The sequence below is a fragment of the Empidonax traillii genome, unplaced genomic scaffold (genome assembly GCF_003031625.1).
Source record: "Empidonax traillii isolate 1590-97213 ecotype Southwest subspecies unplaced genomic scaffold, ASM303162v1 scaffold210:size766637, whole genome shotgun sequence".
NCBI lineage: Eukaryota > Metazoa > Chordata > Aves > Passeriformes > Tyrannidae > Empidonax > Empidonax traillii.
Genome location: NW_020955403.1, coordinates 293,280 through 315,638, shown reverse-complemented (window position 1 = coordinate 315,638; position 22,359 = coordinate 293,280). Strand labels below are relative to the sequence as shown.

The 22,359-nt window shown below is 36.0% G+C and overlaps 1 protein-coding gene across 2 annotated transcripts in view; it reads left to right on the top strand.

Annotated features, from left to right (window-relative positions):
• The window catches only part of CDK17 (cyclin dependent kinase 17), a 91,834-nt gene that overhangs the window by 43,965 nt on the left and 25,510 nt on the right, over nt 1-22,359 (top strand). For both annotated transcript variants that reach the window (XM_027887439.1, XM_027887440.1), the window contains 2 exons: nt 6,717-6,881; nt 13,013-13,146. In XM_027887439.1, the coding sequence (XP_027743240.1) occupies nt 6,717-6,881; nt 13,013-13,146 (299 nt within the window). The remainder of the gene's footprint in view (nt 1-6,716; nt 6,882-13,012; nt 13,147-22,359) is intronic.

Sequence of the window (22,359 nt, the reverse complement as noted above, 5' to 3'; positions counted from 1 at the left end):
CTGCAATGAAGTAATTTTACTGAGTGGATCTGACTGCCTTATAGCAGTGTAATTAAGTATTGTACAGCGCAGAATGCCAGCTCTAAAATGTCAGAAATTCACCTGCCTGCATTCTACACTTTCTGAAGAAATAAAGAGCTTCTTGACAACAGCTTCTTCAGCAGTTTGTTCAAAATATTTTTTATTTCAATTAAAAAAATTTCCATTTTTATTGCTGAGAGACATTTAAAAACTGAGTAATTATTAACAGAGCATGCATTCAGATCAGTTAAGTGAATTTGTAGTAGATGATGCCAAAATATGATTAAGCTATATGACAGTGGCATTTGAGAGGCCTATATAAATATTCTTAAAAGCTTGTCATGATGCATCACAAGCTTCATGAATGCAAGGCTGTTTAGAGAAAGAATATTTAGTTTCACAAATATAGATTTTTTTGGCACTTCTTCCTTCTCTATCAAAATGGAAAATTCAAAAAAATCAGCCTTGGAATTTTTCTGGAGCAAGGGTGAGGTCAAGGTGGGTGGAAAAGAAACTACGTAGAATCCTGACCTATAAAAACCGGTAGTGGATTCTGGGAACATTTACTGAGTTTTTGTTATAGTTGAGCCAGTCCAAAGTCAAGTTGCAGCTAAGAGTGGTGAGTGAGGTTCTGCCTCCACCCTTCTGCCAGCACCCGCTCTGTGTGCCCCATGGTGATCTAGTTCTAAAACCTAAATCAAAATTACACTTCTTTTCTGTGGGGGGAGGACCTTGAGCCACATTTCAGGTAGCAGCAGTGAATTGTGGCAGCCTTGCTGTCGCCCAGAGTTCATCCTTAGTTAGAGTATGAAACATGCCTGGGTTCAGTCCACATTCTGTACCCAAATCAGCAATCAAATTCTATGTCTCCAATATCACTTATTTTTATTAGAAAAAACTCCACTTGTGTACTTTATTTGCAGACTTAATCAGCTCTGTCAGAGATGTTTGATTTAAGGGATAATGTTGCGCTGTATGACAGGTGATTTTGGTTCTTTATTAAAGCTAGCTGAAGTAAGTATCGTTCCAAAATTTAGGCAGTGAAATATGAAAACCAGCTCGGTCTTTTTGTCACATAATAGAGATACTCATGGGACATAAAAAAAGAAAGAGATAGTTGAGTATGTGATATTATATATTCATAAAATGTGTTTTAAAATGCATTTACATTCCTAATGAAAACACTTTCTTTCTTTAATCCACCAGCTGACTGATGTGTGACAGTATGTCAGTTGCTGAGGCCTTGCCAAGAAATGCCAGGCAATTCTGCAGGCTCTCTGGAGCTCAGATTAAGTAAATCCAGTTAAGTAAATCCAGTACAGGAAAGAAAGTGGTAGTGTAGGTCTTTGTTCTTGTAGATGGACAAGGAAAAGAAACATCATGGATTTATTGAAAAATTGCTTAACTCGGGAGTAATTTCAGGTCAGGCTTTGTGGATAATTTAAATTGCAGTTAAAGGAAAAATCTTTATGAAATAGTTGGTTTTAGGTAATTCCTCAGACAGGCTTCTTGGTTATGTACACCAGTGTCTTACTTGACTCTGACGTTTTTGTAATTATGAAGTAATAAAACAGTGTCAGTTCCATTTACATTAAAACATAAATTCATGTAATTTCATAACTGAAAGATTTCAATGTCTTGTTTGAGTTATCTTCTGGGTTTGTTTTTGTTAGCGTTAGCATTGGCATTATTTCAAACTTAGCAAAGCAGTGGTTCCTTACTGGGTACTGTGTTTTCTTAAAGTGTATGTATGTATTCTAAAGCAGATCAGTAACATGGTCTAGCGACTCCTACAACATTAGTAAGCCAGACTGGTTGTATTTTAAACAGTGTTGACTTTGAATAGTGCTGTTGTATTTATTTTGGGTCATGCTAATAGTAACGGAAGTTTGAGTGACAGAACGTGGGAAATACAAGACAATTATCCAAATGAAATAAACGGTCAGCTCAGCATTCACCAGACTTGAAAATTGAGTAATACAACAGTGCATAGTCACCGTGCATTGCCCAGTCTTCAGCCTTGCTGAAGGTGCACACTTAAACAAGATAACATGAACGTGGCATTAAAAAAAGGGAGGTGTGTGTATATATGTTTTTATAGATATAAAATTAATGTCTTTATATAGATAAAAAAATTTTATTGTAAAAAGTGTTTAGGGACTTTGACAATAAATACATGCCATTCTGTACATCAGTATAATACTTACATAATTTATGATACATAACTTATATTCTTATTGAGAATGTTAACTTTTTCCACACTTAAAGACTAGACTTGTGTGATAGCTTAGTAGGCTGCATAAGAAATGTAAGAGTTGAAATGGCATTTCTTGAAAGATGAGTCAAAGATCACATGATTTTTTTAGCCAAAATAAGAAGAGAATATAATAACAACTGACGAAATACAGTTTAAAAAGAACCACTGAGAAGTGTCTGCTTCAGCTTCTTTGTATATCAGTTTGGAATTACAGATTATAGAGCAGGGTAAGGAAAGAGAGCTGGAGATAAATAATTAACAAGACCCTTGCTGGAATGGTTGTGGCAGCGAGAGCCAACACAATTGAACTTCCCAGGTGCTGCAGAAGTCTTGCGCTGTAAGGACAGCTGGAGTTCTCCCTGTCCGTTCTCCAGTCTCTGAGGATGACATTTGAGGGCAAGTCTAAGATTAGAGCTCAAACTATAACATCATTTCCCCAGAGAACTGTACTGGTTTCTAGCTCAGAGGCTTCCTGAACTAGGCAAGTCTCAGAGCGGCTGGTAACCCTGAACAGGTTTCTTGTTTGGTCTCCCCTTGAGCCTTGTAAGTTCTGATAGCCATAAGCATCCTGTGGTGAGGAAACACCACAGACTGTGTGGTGTGAAGAATCATTTTGTGTTCCGTTTTCAACCTGCCACAGCTGACTCTTTCACTACCCTTGTGCTGAAGGAGGTTGTGGATGCAGCTGATTCCTAGGTGCCCTCTTGCGCCCTTCACCAAGTCTGTGGGTTGTATCATACTTCTGCTGGTTTAATCTGTGTGAGAGAGGAAGACCAGAACTGTGCATGATACCAAAATGCAGTAGATCTGTACACTTGCACAGTGAATTTTCTATTGTTTTTTTTTTACTCCCCTTTTAATTTCCATCATTCATGTTGACTGTGACTGAATATTAAAGCAGTAGCAGCATGAAAATACCTGCTGTGCTGCTGGAGACACCTCCGTCATGTCAGCTAAGGTTTTGAGTGGTTACTTAGTACAGTGACACTAAGGTAAGGAGCGTTTGTGAGTTTCATATAGGGAAATATTTTTTTTAAAGGCAAATCAAACCTATAATCACAGAGATAAAATTATAGGAAGCAGTTTATAGATGTATGTAGTATAGGCATTTAACTTTTACACTTTAGGCATATTTTATTCAAGATTAGACAGTGTCACTAAATTCACATCTTAAAAACAGCAGTGTGATACTTTAAATGTAGTGATTCAACATATTAATACAATCCTGAAAGAAATTAAGTGAACTAAATGACATTGTAACTTCAAAAGAAGTACTTGAGGGTCTTTGGAGAGAGTGAGTTAAGTAGTTTTTTCAAAAGTACTTATTTAAACTCTTGTATCTCATAAATGCATGAAAATAGTAACAGTCATGTAAATTAATTTCCAGCAAGAGTTTGCTTGATCATTTTCAATATTTTTCAATATTGAAATAATTTTTCAATATTCCAGCTCTTGGTAGTTATTGTCACATTTGCAGGGAGGAGGCAACATGGTGCAGAATTCATGTAACCGTTTCTTTAAAAGTCCTAGCAACGCCAACTTAATTGTATATAACAAAAATACTCTTCCAGACATAAGCCTACATGTTATACTGTCATATGCCATATGATCCCTCCTTTTTGTAAATTAATGTGTATTAGGATTTTAAAACCTGTAAGCATGTAGTATTAATACTTCTTTTAGTCAGAATTATAGATTCTTAAGACCTCCACTTCACTGTCTGTCGGTAGTTATGCCTGTCCTACTACATGACCTAAATTATTGTTCCTAAATTTTATAATGGACTCCACAATTTAGTACAGTACTTAGGACAGTGCATAAAGATAATAGTTGCCTATTATGACAGAAGTTATTTCTGTATAATTTGAACTTATTACATCAACCATTTGTCATTCTTTTTTGTGTAAATTTACTGTGTGCTCATTAATGTGATCAGTGTTTATCCTTATATTTTAGTTGAACTTTGCCTGTGTTAGGATAGTGCAGGAATTTTGTTTTAAACTGTAAAATACATGCAAATTTACCAATTCATCTCTGAGTTGGCTCTCTTTTTTCATAATTTAGTTTCAGAAACAATGAAAGTGAAGAAGTACATGCTTAATGTATATAATATATTGCTTATATGGTGAATAGAAATGAAGTAAATAACTTGGAAGTTTTGCGTAGTAAGCGCTTAAAACCACTAAGCATCAAAGTTACAATTGATGATGACTGTCTCTACAAAACAAACTGAAAATCCAAATGTTTGATGAATATATATAGCATTACCCTTCATTTGTTCACCACTGTATGTAACTCAGTGTGAGGATTTTAGACTAGAAACTTGATCAAATTCAAATCAAATCAGGCCAGGATGACAGTTAGAAAGCAGAAAGAAGATTTTAATTTATCAAAAGCAGTATGTGAACCTGTGTCCTGTCACGTGGAATAACTAATAGATTCTATTTAAAAATTTATGAGGAATTTGCTGCCTGCTGCCCTAGGATAAATGTACTGTTAAAGGAACACAGGAAGGGAGCTTATATCGCGCTTAGGTCAAAAGGAATGATACAGAGTATTAGAAACGTAAATAAGCATTTGGGACAGAGATGTGCAGAGTTTTGAAGACCCTGATTAAACTTCATGAGCATATACATGGATGTGTGGTGAATTTTTCATCATGTTCACCCACTTTGAAGCTGTGTTTATGAAGGATGGTAACTGAAGGATGCAGGCAGGTTTGTAACACTGCTGACATGTTCTTTCACATTTGGTTTTCTGCCTGTAGCATGTTTTTTTTTCCCTTTTTTTTTTTTTTCTGCAGCAACTGAGTTAGTCTTTTCTTGATGTTTCTTTTTGAGTTTTTTATGTTTGGTGGGGTTTTTTTTTGTCTCACTCTGTTACACATGTTTATTTGCAAAAATTCGTTACATAATTATTTCTTTAAGTCACTGCCCTGTCCTTGGATAGTTCTGTGTACTTCTGTCTCTTTGCTTCAGACTAGTCATAATAATATATCCACAAGGTTTTTGTATTTGTGGGGAGAGAGTGGGTTCCCATCAGAATCCTGCTTTTATTAGATTACTAGGTGTTTCTTGCTGTTATTTTCCTTCACCATCAAAATTATGCCTTCCATACAATATTTTCTCCTAGCTATATTATTCTTCTTACCTTATTTTAGGAGGGAAGGCAAGATTTTGGGGTCCCTGCATGTGGGAATATAAGTTGGGTGATGAAATGGCATCCCAGACCACTCCCTATCCCAGTAGGCACAAGTGGAGTTCTGAGCAGATCCTGCCTGTGCTATACTCGGGGGTTAATGGCTCCAGTAACACCTTTGATGGGTGTTGCTCTGTTCAGTAGCACTTGTGCTGAGGTTGCTCAATGGCTGCTGCATTTTCTGTCTTCTGAATAGAACCAAACAACACGAATCTGTAATGTTAATAAGAATTAAATGATGGAAAAATAAAATTAATTGAATCGCAAGTGTTTTTTTGGCATATCTTCTGGTCTTCACCCTACTACGAGGATGGTGCTAGCATGTAGCTGCCAAATGACTCTTATCTCTTTTTCTGAAGTGAGAGCACTTCTCTTTTTTTTTTCTTTTATAAATGACTTCATTGGCAGTTCTGGTAAGTCCAATTTTGTGACAGTCAGTGCAAGCTGACATCTGTTCTGCTTCCTCTAAAATCCTCTGGTGTTCTTACAGTTAATCTGCTTCTAGTACCATGTCGATCCTTGGAGTGCTAGTCCGTGTGTGCAGAGTCAGGTTGCTGAGAGAGCATGAACACTCTATTTCTGTGCACACTTGTAAATAAGATTTAAAAATTAAGTTTAACTTCTGTGAACTGCCTAAAGTACAATCCAGTAGAAAGCCAAAATAACAAATTGAACACTTAATTTTTCTTATATCCTGTAAGTTAATAACCTTAATTATGGCATGACAGCTCTGGTAGGTATGGACAAGTATGTTTACTGCTAAGGACACCCAGTAGCAAGACCTTGCTACTAGTGACACGCAAGAATTTTGGGAGGGAGAATATTTTCAAGGCTTGCAGTTGAATTTGCTCATCATAGTTGATCTAACAGCTGTTCTGTTTAAATTATAGTAAAGATTAAACATTGTGCAGTAAGACAGTAGAAAATAATTACAGCGTTCTCATTTCCTTGGAATTCTAAGGCTGTATATTCAGTGCATTTGCTCATTCAGCATCAAGTGACAGAATTTAATAAAATTAAATTTGGGTAATACTTAATGCCATGTTTTGGACTCATTTCTTAATAGAGAAATGGCAGTAGTATGATGGTCTACTGTAAGCATGAAAGATAATCTTAGCAGACTGATGATTTCCTGTTTAGTAACTGGTTTTTTTTTCTTTTTCTTTTTTTTTCCTTCTGGCATGTTCCTGACACTCCTCCTTGCTCGTGGCAATGAATATTTTGATCTTGTGACTTATAGAGCCTATAGTGAAGAATGGCAGGCCTCCAACGTCTCACAGCATGCACTCATTTCTCCACCAATACACGGGATCTTTCAAGAAGCCCCCTTTGCGGAGACCACATAGCGTCATAGGGGGCAGCCTCGGCTCCTTCATGGCAATGCCCAGAAATGGGAGCAGATTAGGTAATTTCCTACGTTGTTTGTTTAAGTTAAGTTTTCTGTGAAAAGTAATGTTTGTGTTGATTCTTGGCACGAGATAGAAGTTATTCTAATGCTTTAATAAATCTCTGGGTATGCGGTAATTTTTTCTGGAGTTGTTTGAGAATTTTGTTTTTGAGGCGCTGAATGTCTCCTAAGATTTTCAGGAAGAAAGCAATCACACAGATATCACTCATGAATTTTTAACAACTTGCAATGTTACAAAAGTTACAAAATACTCTTTCTAAATACTTTGCATGGAACCCATGTATACATCTCAGTTAAGCATTGGCAAGAAGTACAATAAATGTAATACGTTAAAAACAGAGAATAATCATCCCATATGTGGAGTTTTAAAAGAACTGGTGTATTATTTCTCATTATTATAAGGAAAAAAAAATATTTTTTTCAGTGACAAATTAAGGCCACTCAACTATAATTATCTTTTTGTTGTGGTCCCGAGGTATATTTGTGCTTCTGTGAAACAAATACGCTATGAAATATTTTCTCTTCTACAAGTAATTTGTCATGTTGCTGCCTCCAGTCACCATTAATTTTTTACCCTGCTTTTATGTTATTTTAGATTATGCTTAATTAATTGATCCTAGAAAATGAGAGCAAGTCACAGCTTAATTAGAATTTTATGATTTTTTCAATCTTTTGCCCTCCTTTAGAAGTGTGTGATAAACTAATATTCAAGATAGTAGTCAAACCACTTATATCCTCCTCTACTGTAATATCAGTCATCATGTTCAAAAACTTGCCTTTTTACTGCTTGTGCTACCATTCAAACTGAATCTGCCTTCTTCAAACTGTCCTCTTGAATTGACTATAGCAACTGTTATCACACAAGAAAATGGGGGTTACTGTGCACAGCTTGACTGCTATATCAATTCCTGATTCACTCAAGTCCTGTACACAGTATTTTTAAATTTTTCTTTTATTTTTTTCCAAGCCAGTCTTTAGTTAACTTGCTAAGAATCTAACAGGAAGACAAAGTTTAAAAAAAATTATTGTGTACTTAAAGAAATCTGTGTTTAGGAATATTTAGTCTTCTAAGGGTTATTTGTCTGACTAGATATATGTGCTTGTACTCTTGTACTTGTGTGTTGACTTTATCACTAATCTCTAACATTTTGAAATATAAATTTACCAGTGACTTATTCCTCTTCAGAATTTCACTTCCTCTTCATGAACTTCGAATGAGCTTTGCAAAAGGAAAATTCATACACAGAATCAGAGAATATTCTGAGTTGGAAGGGATCCTCGAGGATCATTGATATCAACTCTGAAGTGAATGTCACATAACAGTTTTTGTTTTCTTTTTTTTGTTTTCTCTTAATGATCCTTCAGTTTTCTCCACCTTTCACTGAAGGTTGCTCTTTATGTGTACATTAAACACCTCTTTTTGCTTTGGATATGATGATACCATTTTTTTTACTCCTTATTTGATGAAAATGTAAGCTACTTGTACATGTTATACAGTGGTAGAAAACACAAATACAAGTATATGCAAGCATAATTATTCTTTCTGCTCCTTTTTCCCATTTTTCCTCCTTTTGTTCCTGCCACATGAGAATGGTTATTGCTCAGCAGGAAGCTGAGATTTTGCCTGTTGGGATAATGACATCACAAATGAAACAAGTCAAATATACTACGCTACATGAAACTTTTATTTTCTTTGCTTTCTTCACCTGTCCTCTTTTCTTTACAGTTCTTCTCTATTTCATAGGTAGAAAAATGCGGTCAGAGAGATATCCTAGAATTATCACAAAATTAAGGAAGTTAAAGGATGATTATTTGGTTTAAAAAAAACAGATAAAACTGAAACCTGCCATAGGTGCATCTTCATGGCTGCTTGTTTTTGAATAAGATTATCAACATAAAAATCCATTGAAAGGCCAAGGAGTGTTTTGGAGTTTTGTTTACTTTTTGAGTATTGTGCTTGAGTTCCTGCAGTTGTGGTAATGTGTAAAATCCAGAAACGCTTTAAAAAGAATTTCTGCTTGGAAACTCTCCGTTAGCTTTAGATTTTGTAAAATACTGTGTAAAGTAAAAATTTTTGAACTGTACCTCTTTAAAATTTGTTAGCAATTATTTAATTTAGTATTCGGTAATCAGGATGATTTTAAATAATATAGATGATTCCCAGGCCAGACTGTGAAACCACTGAATGAGGGTCTAGCTGAGGGATTTTTTTTAGCTCACTTGGATCTAAACGGCTTCTACAGTCATGTCCCTCTGGAAACATTTAACTGCTACAGTCCATGATGAAGCAAGAGCTAATAAACTCTTTGTGGTCCTGACCTGGCTGAATGCAGAGCAAACCTAATTGTCCTTGTTCCATACTTACATTAATGGCACCTCTGGAAAGGCACCTGGATAGTGCAGAGCCATCTAAACTGACCCTCCTGGTGAACTGTAGTAACAGCCAGGAGGGAGTTTATCCCTGCTTTTGCCAGTTGTGCTGATATAGTTGTGGAGAAGTTAGTATTAATTGAAAGGAATAATGTTTCCATACAGCTTTCATAGTTCAGGAACAATAACAGCAAAGGCAGTTTCTATGGCCTTCCTCAATTTGAATTTTATTCTTAGTGAAACTGATCTTAATGTAGTCATTTCATAGAAGTGACTTAATGTAGTCACTTCATAGAAGAGTAAGCTTTGGAAAAGTGTGCCTTGAAAGGAAACCAATATGCAAGTCACGTGATTATTTTTGTAATCATTTGAAATGGGGGGAAAGATCATGCAGTCTGACTCAGTGCTGACTAATTAGTGCCTTTGATTATGGCTCACCTGGAGGAGTTCTCCTTTGCTGCTCTGTAGGTTCCCTGTATTAATTTCTTCTGTGGTGCGTTGCTCGCAGCTGAAATGTGGACAGCCTTTTCCTTTAAATGTGCTCCCATAGTTACCCTGTTACATTGTAATCATCTACAGCTTTTTATTACTTGGCCATACTGGATATTTAATAAGACCTGTAGAGTACATTGAAATAAGTACCCGTGTAAGAGAATGGCTTGGGTGTTCAGTGGGAGCAGTTCAATACATTATTGAATGTTTAAAACCTCAGAATACCATGCAAGTAGGCTCTGATGCAAAAGCACTTGTCTACAGAAAAGCTTACTGAAATTAAGGAAATATTTCCATGATTTTCATCATTGCTTAATCAAATGTCATCATGCACCTGTGTAAAAATTATTAAAATGTCTAGGTTAATGCCTTGGTCTGGGGTTTATGCTATTAAAATAATGAATGTAAGGCTCTACTAATGCTTTTTTAATTGAATAAAATAAAAGGATGAATTTATATTAGATGATGACAAATTATTTTTAAAAGCTTAAAATTATATCTATTTAGAAAATAATTAAAACATCTGCAAACCCTTACAGATAAGAGCAGTTGGGTATTTAGCCCATTGGAAATTCAGGCATGCGCTTAATGATACATTTTTGGATGCCACAGCCAGTATCCTGCTTAAGCCTGCTTGGTTATGGGTATGTAGCTTATCCAGACTTACCAGAATTAATCAAATCACAAGAGTAGTCAAAATCATCGTCTTATGTAAGTCTGAAATACTGCATCTTTAGACTTGTATGGTACAGACCACTTTGTCTTCACATTCTTGATTTATAAAAAACAGGATCTCCTTGCAGCTATTTTCTGTCCCAAATGTATGGGCTTGTGTTACTAGTTCTTGAAGTAGTCCTTAGTGGTGTGTCATTACATAGCTAATCTCCTTAACAGAAGAATTACCTTTGTCAACTGGAGTGCTCTTTGCAGTTCTGCACGTTGCATTTCGAATTGCTGGTTTTTTACTAGTAACTTCATAATACAGATGCTTTTGTGAATTGAACGTGAAAAGTATGACAGTATCAATCCCATAATTACTTTTTAATAAGTCTCAGTCTTTTTGAAAAAGGAAATTATGTCATTGCTCCGTGGCTTAAAAGACAGTACTACTTTAATTTTGTCAGTTTTATTTTGTGGGATTGCTGCAATAACTGTCTCTTATCTATCTTCCATAAAGAAAATAGACTTTGAGGCCCAGTCAATGGGCTTGTGCTAACATGAGGATAAATAGATTGGGGAACCACTGTCAGTAACTGCTACACATTTTGCAAACAGAATCTCTAGAGCTGTAATTTAAAAGGGGATATTTATTAAATAACTGATACTGTGAATGTGATTCTTTACCAGATACAACGGCACTGTCATAGCAGCTTTGCTGCAAATAGTGTTTTCAATGATGCTTTTATATTACTAAAAATAATTTCCCACAATTTGTTAAAGATTTTTAAAAAGACAGCTGTCAAGTCACTACAGAGGATAAGAGAGATTTCTTAGAGATCTGGCAAAAGAGAGTCACATTTTGTCTGCTTAGCTTTAAGTTAAGACTGATCTTTAGAAACCACTTCCTGGAAATCTTTTCCTGTGGTTCAAACTACTGTGCCTTTTGAAGCATTGATGAGTATTTACCTTGTTTGAAACCGAAAGATTACTTCTTATTATGTAAGGAGTGCAGGTTAATTTTTCTTATTCGGTCCAAATCTGAGCATGACTTGCACAGAAAATTCTAATGCAGTGTGGATTTTCAATCAAAATCCAATATAAATCCACTTTGCTGTTGGAAAATATGCTTTGTGCATGAGATGCATGCTTAGTTTGTGTGTTTAATTACAACATTTTGAGTAAAAATACGTGTTGCTAATGCCTATGAGTTAATCTTTCTTTTTATGTCCATTCTGTTTTCTGTAAAAGGAAATTCTTTGTACTGAAGAAGAATTTGTTCCTTTGAAGTCTGCATGATTCTGTGTGAAACAAACTAGACAAATGAAGATATGCTGATAAGAAGCATTGGCCTAATGGCTTTTATCCCCCCTAGAAAATCCAGCCTTCTTGCTTCTTGATAGTGAAAAAATTTGTAGTTATTCTTTTTTGTTGTTTTAGGATTTTTTTTAGTTGCTATGTTTTGCAAGTGATAAATATTTTTTTGTGTGTTGGTGGTAAGACTGAATTGATCTCTGTGTGTTTTCCTAATATTAGCATTTTTTTATGGTTAGAATTCTGATGTTTTTAGTTCCTCAGGTTCTCTTTTACCTTGTACAAGACAATGCTTAATATCAAGGATCAGGAGAGGGCAAGGAAATGGGTGGTTTTTGAAGCACTTAGTATTTAATCACTAGATTAATTTCTAGTTCAAGTATTTCAAAAGTAATAATGAAGCATTACTCGTAGTGAATTGCTTGGATGACCAATTTCCCATGTGTGTCCTTTTGCAAGTCATTTGGCTCTCTGCTGTTAATGACACCGCCTTGATTTCCTCCTGTTCATTACAGTGTCTTCCAAAGTCTGGAAAATTCTTTGGTGCTAAAAAGTAATGTATATTATACACATAAACTCCTTTTGTGGACGAATCTAAAGGATTGTTTTAAAAATACCAATTTCATGTTGACAGGAAGATCCTGCAACATCACATAACTCAGGCACTCTGTTAAGTAAATTCCTCCATAAGGTCACAAGTTTCACTTAATTGCTCTTAAATGTCAGGTCCTCCGCTGAATGCACTTCTTGTATGTTTTGGGCCTCTATTTAGATGGTCATAATACATCCTATTGCTCCACACTTGGCCACCAGAGCATTTTATTTCTGAAGTTCCCTTATTTGTCATTTCTGAAAATAATGCCTATACCTCTCTGTTTTGGTTTTTTTTTTAAGCTTTCTGAAGATGCATTTAGGTTACTGAGGTCGGGTATTCTGATTTGAAAATGCTAAATATTCTCACTAATGTTGTGTATCGTGGAGCAGTTAAAGAGAGAAGAAGTACTGAGGGAGTTTAGCCGGATTAAAATTGGGATTGTTTGTCTTTTGTTTTGGAAAACTGAGTTCTGCTGCAATCCAAATAAGAGAAAGAATGATAAAGTCTTCATAGAAGTCCTATAAAGTAAACCTGTTCATTTTGTGATTATTCCTGAGCCATAAAAAGTATATCAAGGCTGCGTGGCTGCGATGAGCCTTTGACTCTGCCGTGTAACCTGAAGCGCAGTAACAATTGAATTGTTTTCCATCTCTACAAAAGAGCTGATTAACTGTTTTCAATTCTTTGGATTATTTTTAAGATATTGTTCATGAAAATCTGAAAATGGGGTCAGATGGGGAAAGTGACCAAGCTTCTGGAACATCATCTGATGAAGTTCAGTCTCCCACAGGTGTTTGTCTCAGAAACCGGATACACAGACGAATCTCCATGGAGGTAATTTACTTTTCATATAAGGATCATTTAAATTGACAAGAGACTTGGGGATTGCTTTAATTGTTTGTTGTAACTGGTTGTCTTCTCAATTAACTGTAATTGTTCTGACATAAAATAGTTTAAATTCTGCACAAAATATGCCTCCATTTGTCACACAGAAAGATGGTTATCTTGCACTGTTTATGAGCTGTTAATTTTGAAAATCTACATATGTTTTGAAACTGGGTTTTTTTGGGAGGAATTTTTTAAGTGTAGCACTGGAATAGCTTTCTGCCACATTCTGTGCAGTTCACTGAATGTATTCAAGAAGTTTTCTAGTCTTTTCAAAACTAATGCTACAGCAGCAATGGTCCTGACTGCTTCAGCCTTTTCCTCTCTTCCTGTTTTTTTTCATGAACGGAACTTTACAGGATGGTAAACAAAAGGAGGAAAAGTACCTTATGAATAACTGTGCGCATAATTTCCTTTATTTATGAGTCTCATTATGAATACTAGCCACCCTTGTGCTTGCTTTGTTGTCATTTCCCTTTGTGGACTAAAACAGAACACTTCCTTTTTCTTGAGTGTATAAAAGTTATGGTTATAATGATGTCTTTGTTACAGAAGCATGTAAAATTTTGTAGTTGCTGCTTTATGGTATACATAGCAATAAGCATAGTTTGTAAGATCTTAAATTTTCATTCAAAGCCTCATATCAAATACTTGATTGGGAAACAGATTTGGATAAGTTACAGTAGGGTGTACGTGCCAAAAATTTTTTATTTGTGAGGCGTTCTGTTATGCTTGGAATTCCAAGACTCCAAGCATGTAATGCAGATATGAATCCAAGAATGTGTGAATTAGCTCTATTGATTATTTATATAATTTCTTGCACATGAAAGGTTTTGTCTTCAAAGAGCCTGAATTTGTAAGTTAATCTCAGGTTTGATCTAAAGACTTCATTGTCCCAAGTTTCCTTGCTGGATTTTACTTGGGAGAACTAAGGTGGGCCTATTGGTTTATGCAGGATACTTAAATTAAGAAAAAGAAGTCATTGTAAAAACTTGCTTATCAGACTGTATGCTGGAGATACTAAAAATCAAGGAAATTATTTAAAAGGATTATTAATTTTTTGTTCATTGTCCGTTTCCTCTGCATTTTGAAATGCGCACTTAAGACAGGAAAGAAATAAGGAAATTAATGATGCATAATGAAATTGACTAACTGAAATGGAAATCTGTCAAGTCTTCCAGAGAGGGATAAGAACCATTAAAGGATTCTCTTTTATAGTAGTATTCAAGAACTCTAAAACAAATTAGAACTCAGGAATAGTCAATAAAGTTCAGGAAATTTCTGTGTCGTTTTTCATAAGGTGTCAAATAAAAGCATCTTTTCACTAGCCTCTTTAATTGAGTAACAAACCTAATATTACTGTTTTAAGAGGCTTTGAGAAGCTTCTGAGTTTTGTTTATGCAGTGCTGATTTTCTCATTTTTCTCCAAATTCCAATGCTTGTTTCTGACTGTTGAAGTTAACATTATTTCTTTATTGACTGGCTCAGTCAACAAGAGCAGGAATGTTTTCTTGGCAGCTATTCATGTATATTCTGTGAGAAGTGCAATGTTTCCCTCAAATCACTTTAGTACTGATATGGTGACTTTTCCCATAAGATTTCATGCTATTGTCTGCCAACAATTCTGAATTTTAGGAATGCTGCCATTGAGAGATACTTGTGGTGGACTTAAGTTTACTTCTTAGAAGTGCTTTGTAGGAGAGTAGGTGGGACTTTTACCTGTTAGTGCATTCCAGAGGGAGAAAACTATAACAATTTTTGTAGCTTTGGTTCAAATACCTTTTTTTTCGGTCAACTTTCTCGTTTCCTTAGTGAAAAGGCTTTAAGTTATTACTTTGTCTACCTGTCTTTCCCTCCTCCTATTTATCCCATGGGTCATTTTTGGTCAGTTTTGATGAGGGGGTAGAAATCTCAAATGCTAATTTTCTATTAATTTATGTGAAAAAAAGCTCTGCATCGGGAGACATTGTTAACGTATCCACTGCTAGGAAAGATGCAGACTTTATGAAATGCCACAGGATCCATATATGAGTCGAGTTTCAAGATACAAGTCTGTAGAAAACCCAGTTTTTCTCGTTTTGCTGTTTGTGGAACAGGATTGCTTACTTCCTTGGCCTTTGAGGGAACCAAACAAAGGTTTTGTCTTGCAAAAAGTCCTGCCTGCACGCCTTGTGTGATTTGTGCCATGGGACTGGCTGGTTCAATAGTAGCAATGTGATTATATAAAGAGAAAGAAACAATCTGTGTTGTGAAGTAAGTCTCTGTTATTTCAGTTTCATTTTGCTGACTTGTGGGGATCTGTCATCTCTAGTCATCATTGAGTAGCCTAAGAACATACTCCCTTTGTAGCCCTTTAGGCTGAGTTATTAGCTGTATGCTGTACATACAGGTTGGAGTAAATTAGTGTATGTGTGATAGTATGTTTTTGCTGTAGCCTGCTGAAGTCACCAGTCCCACTTGAAATCCATTGTAGAATGTATTTGAGTAAATACACGCAGTTGGATAAATGCAATAAAGCAATACTCTTGTTCCCCCACATTAAGATGAATGTGCCTGTCACATTATGGCTATGTGCTTTTTATGTGTTTAGCTTGGCCAATATTCACTGTATTTATAATGGCTTTGTATGTAATTTCTTTGTTATATATGTTTGTTTCTCTCTGCTGAATTGACAGAAGTCCTGATTTGTTTTGAAGTTAACTAATCAGGTAAAGCTGAAACCTTAGAACAGTCCTTTTTACTTGTAAGAAATTCGTGCATATAACCAGAGTTTTCATGCTTAGCTTGACCTTCCTCTAGAATCCTGAATATTATCAGCCCATCAAAGGAAAACTCAAACCTTTTTTTAAAGTGCTTGCTAAAAACAAGCATACTGTACTCAAAATGCTGATTAGAAAAACTGAGTGTTAATATTCCTGACATTTTTTGTCCATTAGAATACACATCTTGATTTTTAGTGCAGTTAAATAATGCAGAGCTAGAAATAAAATGTTGTTGAAGAGCAGACATATTATCTGCGACAGAGTATATGAAAGATTCTGTTGGGAAATAAAACTGGTGTTTCTAAAATTTTTGTGTAGAAATATCTTGGAAGATAGAGAAAATGCAAAATAGACAACGGAGAGAGAAATGGAAAACGTGTTTGTTGTGGCAGAATCTCCACAGCAATAGAAAGCTGAAATTTCATAACCTTAAATTGCCCTGCTCTAGATAGGAAATCATCAAACTGCAGTGTAACCTAAATACAAAGCATTTTAGATGTGAAGTGGTGATAGTGTAATGAGAAATAATCCTGCTCTGCGGTGAGAAGTCTGCTGGGGTGAAAACTTTCCATCCATGGAGATACCGGCTTTCAATTTGTCATATCCTCCCCCTCGGCCCCCCCTCTGACATACAGTTTAGACCAGCATGACTGCTGCAGACAGGGAGATGGTGTGCATTTGCTTCTGAATTCGACAACACTGCGGTTGTGGTTCTAAATTTTTATTTTTTTTTAATGATTGTTTCTTGTTATCATGTGCTTAGAAAACAAAGAGAACGTACCAGAATCTCATTGTGTTGCCTAGATAAAGTTTATTTTGCCTGTAATCCACAGGCTACAAATTGTCGGTAAAGCCGTTGCCTTTTTTTTTTCTCCTTGCTTCCACTCATTCAGGCAGGAACCATGCTGACAGTAGGTGTGAGCATCTATTGTGTGAGGAGTTTGGCTTCAAACAGCTGTTAGGTTTCAATTAAAATGTCTACAATTTTCGTACTACTATTAATGATTACTTAGTAAATCAGTAAAATTATCAAAACAGTTGTATGGAATAATTTTTTCAAGTGACAGAAGCAATGCAGCTTGAGAATGACTACATGTGTATCTCTATGTGCTTTTGTCATGTAATGAGAAACACTTCTCTAGATCATGGAGCTGCAACTTAAAGCATTTTTCACTTTCATTTTGCTTGAAAAGAAGACGTGGGCAGTAATGCATTAATATAAATTCATGTTTCAAGCTGTAAGGGTTCACTGGGGTCCCTGTGCCCATGCACTGGATAGTGAATGCATCATTAAGAGCTGTGGTGGATAAAAAATACGGAGAAACAGTCTGTGCAAATTGAAACATCTGTTTCCCTTTCCCAGAAGTCCAAGGTCTGTAAGCTGTTTTAGCATGTGAACTGGCCGAGGGCCATAACCCACTGTTCACCAGCCTGTTTCCCAGATATTTTATCCTGAGAAACAGTTCCTATCTGTCTGACTGTCACATTAGTGACAGAAGTGTGTTCCAGATCAGACTGCTCCTACCACACTGCTATAGGGTATAATTCTCCCCTGGGAGAATTAGCTGCAGGGTTATACTTTTAGCTGAACAGAAGGAATTACAAAGGCTGTGAATTGATGCTGTAAGCAGGCGTGCATTGTGCTGGTCACCTTCCAAAAGAAAGTGTGTAGATGAAAAAAAAGTTTTCAGTCAGCTTCACTCTTTAGCAGGGCTGTGACTGGTTTAGGGGCCTTGACGCAGTCTGAGTTACTCAATCTGCCGTTGGTACAGCTGGGCAAGTGTACCTTCTCCTGAGAAAACCCCACAAAATTAATTGATGTTTCAACTGACACAGTGTTAGGATTTTGTTCATAGGCTTCAGATTAGAATGTGATTTATAGTTCCCCATTCACGTGTGCTAACAGGACACTCTTGAGTCTGTTCAATTGCTTAAATGCTTGAACAGCAGCCTGGATGGCAGTACTGACACAGGTTTTTGGTTGGGGTAGTGCAGTATTTTCTCCTTCTATTAGTTTTGGAAGCAGGAAGCCACAGTATCCAAGAGAGCCTGAGTATTCAACCCTACGTATCTTCCCCCTCAAGAGGCTCCCACAGATCCCCAGCAGACATTACTACATGGTACCTTCTCTGAGCAAAGTTTCTGCCTTCCCCCTTCCTTCTGTGCCTGGCAGCTGCAGAACTCTTCCTGGTTATTTACTGGGTTTTGTCTAATTTCCTTCTCTTCGGCTCCTGAGAATGCATAACTCTTTCTCCTCTTGTCTCTTCTGTGAATCTAAGTATGTGATCACCTACCAGAAGATTTCAGTACTAAACAGACAAAAAGTTGAAGCTAAATACAATCAAGATTTTTTTGGTTTTCAGTGGTCACTGTATTATCCTCATTCAGTCATGCTTGGCAGCTGTCTCAACTTTTTTCAAGGTAACACTAGAAAATGTGTTATCATCTTTGTTAACTCCTGCTTTCAAGTTCATAGGAAGCTTGGTGATTTCAGAATCCCTCTTCTAAAACCACAATTATATGTTATAAATTACTAATACGGTTTTGATGAAACTGATGGACCTTCTTTTGTTCTGTTTGATTAGCAGACTTTTAGCTCTTTTACAGAAGAAAACTGTCACTGCAACAAGAAAAGTAATTTCAGTTTGGATAACAGAGGACTTTAACCTGTTCTTTGCTAGATTTTTTTAAAGGATAACTGTCTTTGTTATAAGCAGTTGATGCTTTTTTTGCCTTTCTGTTAGGAACCTCTGTATTCCTGGTGCTAAAGTTCTTACATTCCACTTGGAAATGCTCCTTCCTTTAGAAAAGCCACTGTGCTAGGCAGTACTCTTTCTGTAAGGAGGGAATGTATGCTTTTTTGGTTTTGCATTTTCATAACTTGGATTTCCTTTAAAGTTCCATTTAGGAGTAAGTCTGGTATAACATTGGATGTGTTCAGCCATCTGTAAAACACATTTCTAGTAATCACTGGAATGCATCTGATGAGAAGTCAGTAATAGGGTGCAGTTTCATGCCCTGCACTCCAGCCACACTTCTATCCAGGAAGGCCAGATTTCCCATTTTCATATTCAAGAAGTTGGTTTATTTTTAATTAGCTAGTTTCTTCATGGGACTTTCCATTTGGTACTTGTAACTTTGTTGATGGTGTGAGTGCTGGTGTTAATAATTAATATTACACAGAATTGTTTTAAAGGTCCAAGTTTGCATTTTTGCAGTGGCATGTTCTGTTTTGTTTCTGATGGTGTTTTTTCCTTCCTCTTTGCCTCATTCGTATTGTAAGCTGATAAATTTATGCTTCCTTCTTTCTTCTGGGCAGTTTCTCCTATTACTACGTTACAGAAACCGATGAAAACATACAGAAATCTATGTTTAAAAATCAGGAGGGTGTAGTAGTAAAAGAGGCAGAGCTTGCTTTATTAGCTTCTATTACTGCCCAGCATGTACCACTGAGCCAAACAGCCATCAGACCCTGGATTTCAGCAGGGTTTATGTTGAGGCTAATGCCACAGAGTGATGTCTTGATAGGTGATAATTTAGCCAAGCAAACAAAATCAGACATGATCTTTTTAGGGTTATTTTTTTTCCATATTCTTCCTCATATTCTCTAAGTTCACTTCCTTACAAGCTCTCTGAGATGCAATAAAATAATAACAAAACAAAATTAAAAGAAAAACCACAGAAGAAGAATTTTTAAGTATTTCTGGCATGATCTGTCACAGATTTCCTGTGTAGTCATACACTTGATAAAAAGAAAGTTAATGTCTCACATTTTGAGTTTCGTTTCTCCTTTCTCAGGTTTTTCAAAACTGCTTTTATGACACAGGTATTTTTTTTGGTTTTGTTTCATTGGCTGTGAATAGAAGCTCCTGGAATGCAGTTTCTGAATACTCTGTGCTGAACAGTTTCAGCCTTTTCCTCTAAAACTACTGGGAGATATGAAGTAAATAAAAAAACCTGCTTGTGTTTTTTTGGAAAAAAGAAACAACAGTTTTTATTCAGCCAGTTATTAGTCTAAGCATCATATCCATGAAACCAAAATTCTTGCTAAAAGTATTTTGAAAAGAAAGTGTTCAGAATTCATATATTTGACTGCTTCCATGAAAAAACCTATTGTCCTGTAATTCTAATTTTGTGCCTTCAGAAATACTAATTGTTGCAAATACTACTGAAAAGATATTCAGCACATTTCATAAGTTTTTCATGGTGCTAAAGTAAATTAAGGCAAGATACCCTAACTTGGTTTCTGTGCTTTTTATTTTTATATTATTTATTTTATATTTTTATTTGGCCATAGCTGCTATAGATATTAGCAACAACTTTCTTCAACGGCTAGCAGTAAAGTCCTTGCTTTGTTGATGATACTAGATATGCTGGAAAAATGTGACACCTAGTCCCAAAAGAGAGATTAAACCTTAGAATTCTTAATAGTAATATTTCACTGATTACACTTGGCTCCATGTCTTTTCCTGGCATCTCAAAATCAAATCTGACAAGCTCTGTTTCTGTTGAGGAAAAGGCAGAGAATATGCATTGTCTGTGGTCAGTGGTATTTCTTCTGGGTCTGAAATAGCCTGTGGACTCAATCTTGTGATAAATATCTGAAAGTGCTTTGTGTACTTGATTAGCATATTGAAAGAAAAGGCTTGATTTAATTAATGAAGGAATTCCGTATTTGGGGTGAATTCTCTCCCAAATATAAAAGGCCACTTGATTCAGTGCTCCAAATTGATGCTTTCTTAAATTGTGTTGCATTTCAATAGACTGGCTGAAAACCAGCATGGATTTATGGTATGAGAAGTAGCAGTGATCCTTTGTAGTCTTAAGATTATATTCCTTATTGCTGTTAACGGTAGAAAAGGTTCTTTGACAATCCTTTCCTTAAGTCTACCAGAATAGTAATTGATTAATTGTGATTTAATGTTTTCAGTGAAATAATAGCAACAACATTTAAGTATAAAGAAAAAAATGTAGTATTCAGATATAAATCACTCTGCTGAAGGCACTTTATGCATCATAATGAAATTATAGCTAAAGCTGTCAGTTTGTGTGGGGGATGAATGATGGTTTTATACACATGTAAGGAAGACTGGTATAGATAACTCATCCCAGCTGTTAAAATAGTCTTTCTTGTTACGGTAATTGAGGCCTATTTATAAAGGTGTTAAAATAGCATCCTGCAAGGATGCTGTAGGGTTTTTTTGATGGATGTATATACTGGTGTTTTTGATTCAAGACCTCAGAGGTATGCAGAGCTCTAACCAAACACAGTTCTTTGCAAATATATTCTCTGATTTGGGGTTAGGTTTTTTCCTATTTGCTTTTGCCTCTAGCAGTCTTGTTGTATGTCATGGTTTTGTAGAGGATCCAGTTGGCTTCAACTGTGCTGTCACTTGACAAAAATGCACTGAAATTTGATAAGGCAACTTTCAGAAAAAACTCCACATGCTAAATTATTGCAATAAGTACATACTTACAAGGTTGTATATTGGAATGTTTAAATTCTCACTGGCATAAGCAAGTGTCCTAAAATTAAATTGTTTGCTTTATGTATAATGAAGTAGCACCTAACACACATTTTTAGTTAAAATATGCAAGGCAAGAATAGAGGGAAATGTCGGTTGTTTTAGGTTTTTTTTACAGTAAGCACGTCATGAAGTTGAAGTGCGCTGCATAGAGGGTTATATGATGTGGCATCATAGATGTCATTAAGCATTCTCTAGTGAACAAAAGCACTGTGACTTACTAGGGAACAGCTTGTGGTTGCAGCTGACACGTCTCGCTGGTCCTTGCTGAAACCGGTGAGAAGGCTCATTCAGACCAATGCTTGCACAAGAGAGCATTTTCATTTGATCTGTAGTGGATTGTTTGGCTGTCAGACTGATGCCTGTATACTTGGCAGAACAATTCTGTTTTCTTTGTGAGGCCATAACAAAATTTTACAGATGGAATTTAGCAATATTAACTCTTAAAAGGTAAGGTACTGTTTAAGGGAGAGGTGGACAGCAAGTTGTCTGCTGCCTTATACTAAAGTAATGATTGGTCTGGAAATGTAACTTACCAATGAACTGAAAAGCCAAAACAATAAGTATTGGTATATAATGGTGTAGCTTGACAGTGTACACTGTCATCCACTGACAGAGACAGCTTTCTTATCCCTTGGCTTCTAAACTTGTATCAGTGGATAATTACTCGCTTTGTTTTGAAAGGGTAGTTGTCTGATAGTTCACTTTCTTACGCCACATCACTGCATCATCACCTTAGAGCCCCTTCTCCTCCAAATCCATCTGGCCACACATAAGGAAATACAGGTTTTGGAGGTACTCAACTGTTAGGTTTGCTAAATGAAACATTCAAGTAAGAGTCAGCTGTGACTGATGTTATCATGGTTTTCTAACAA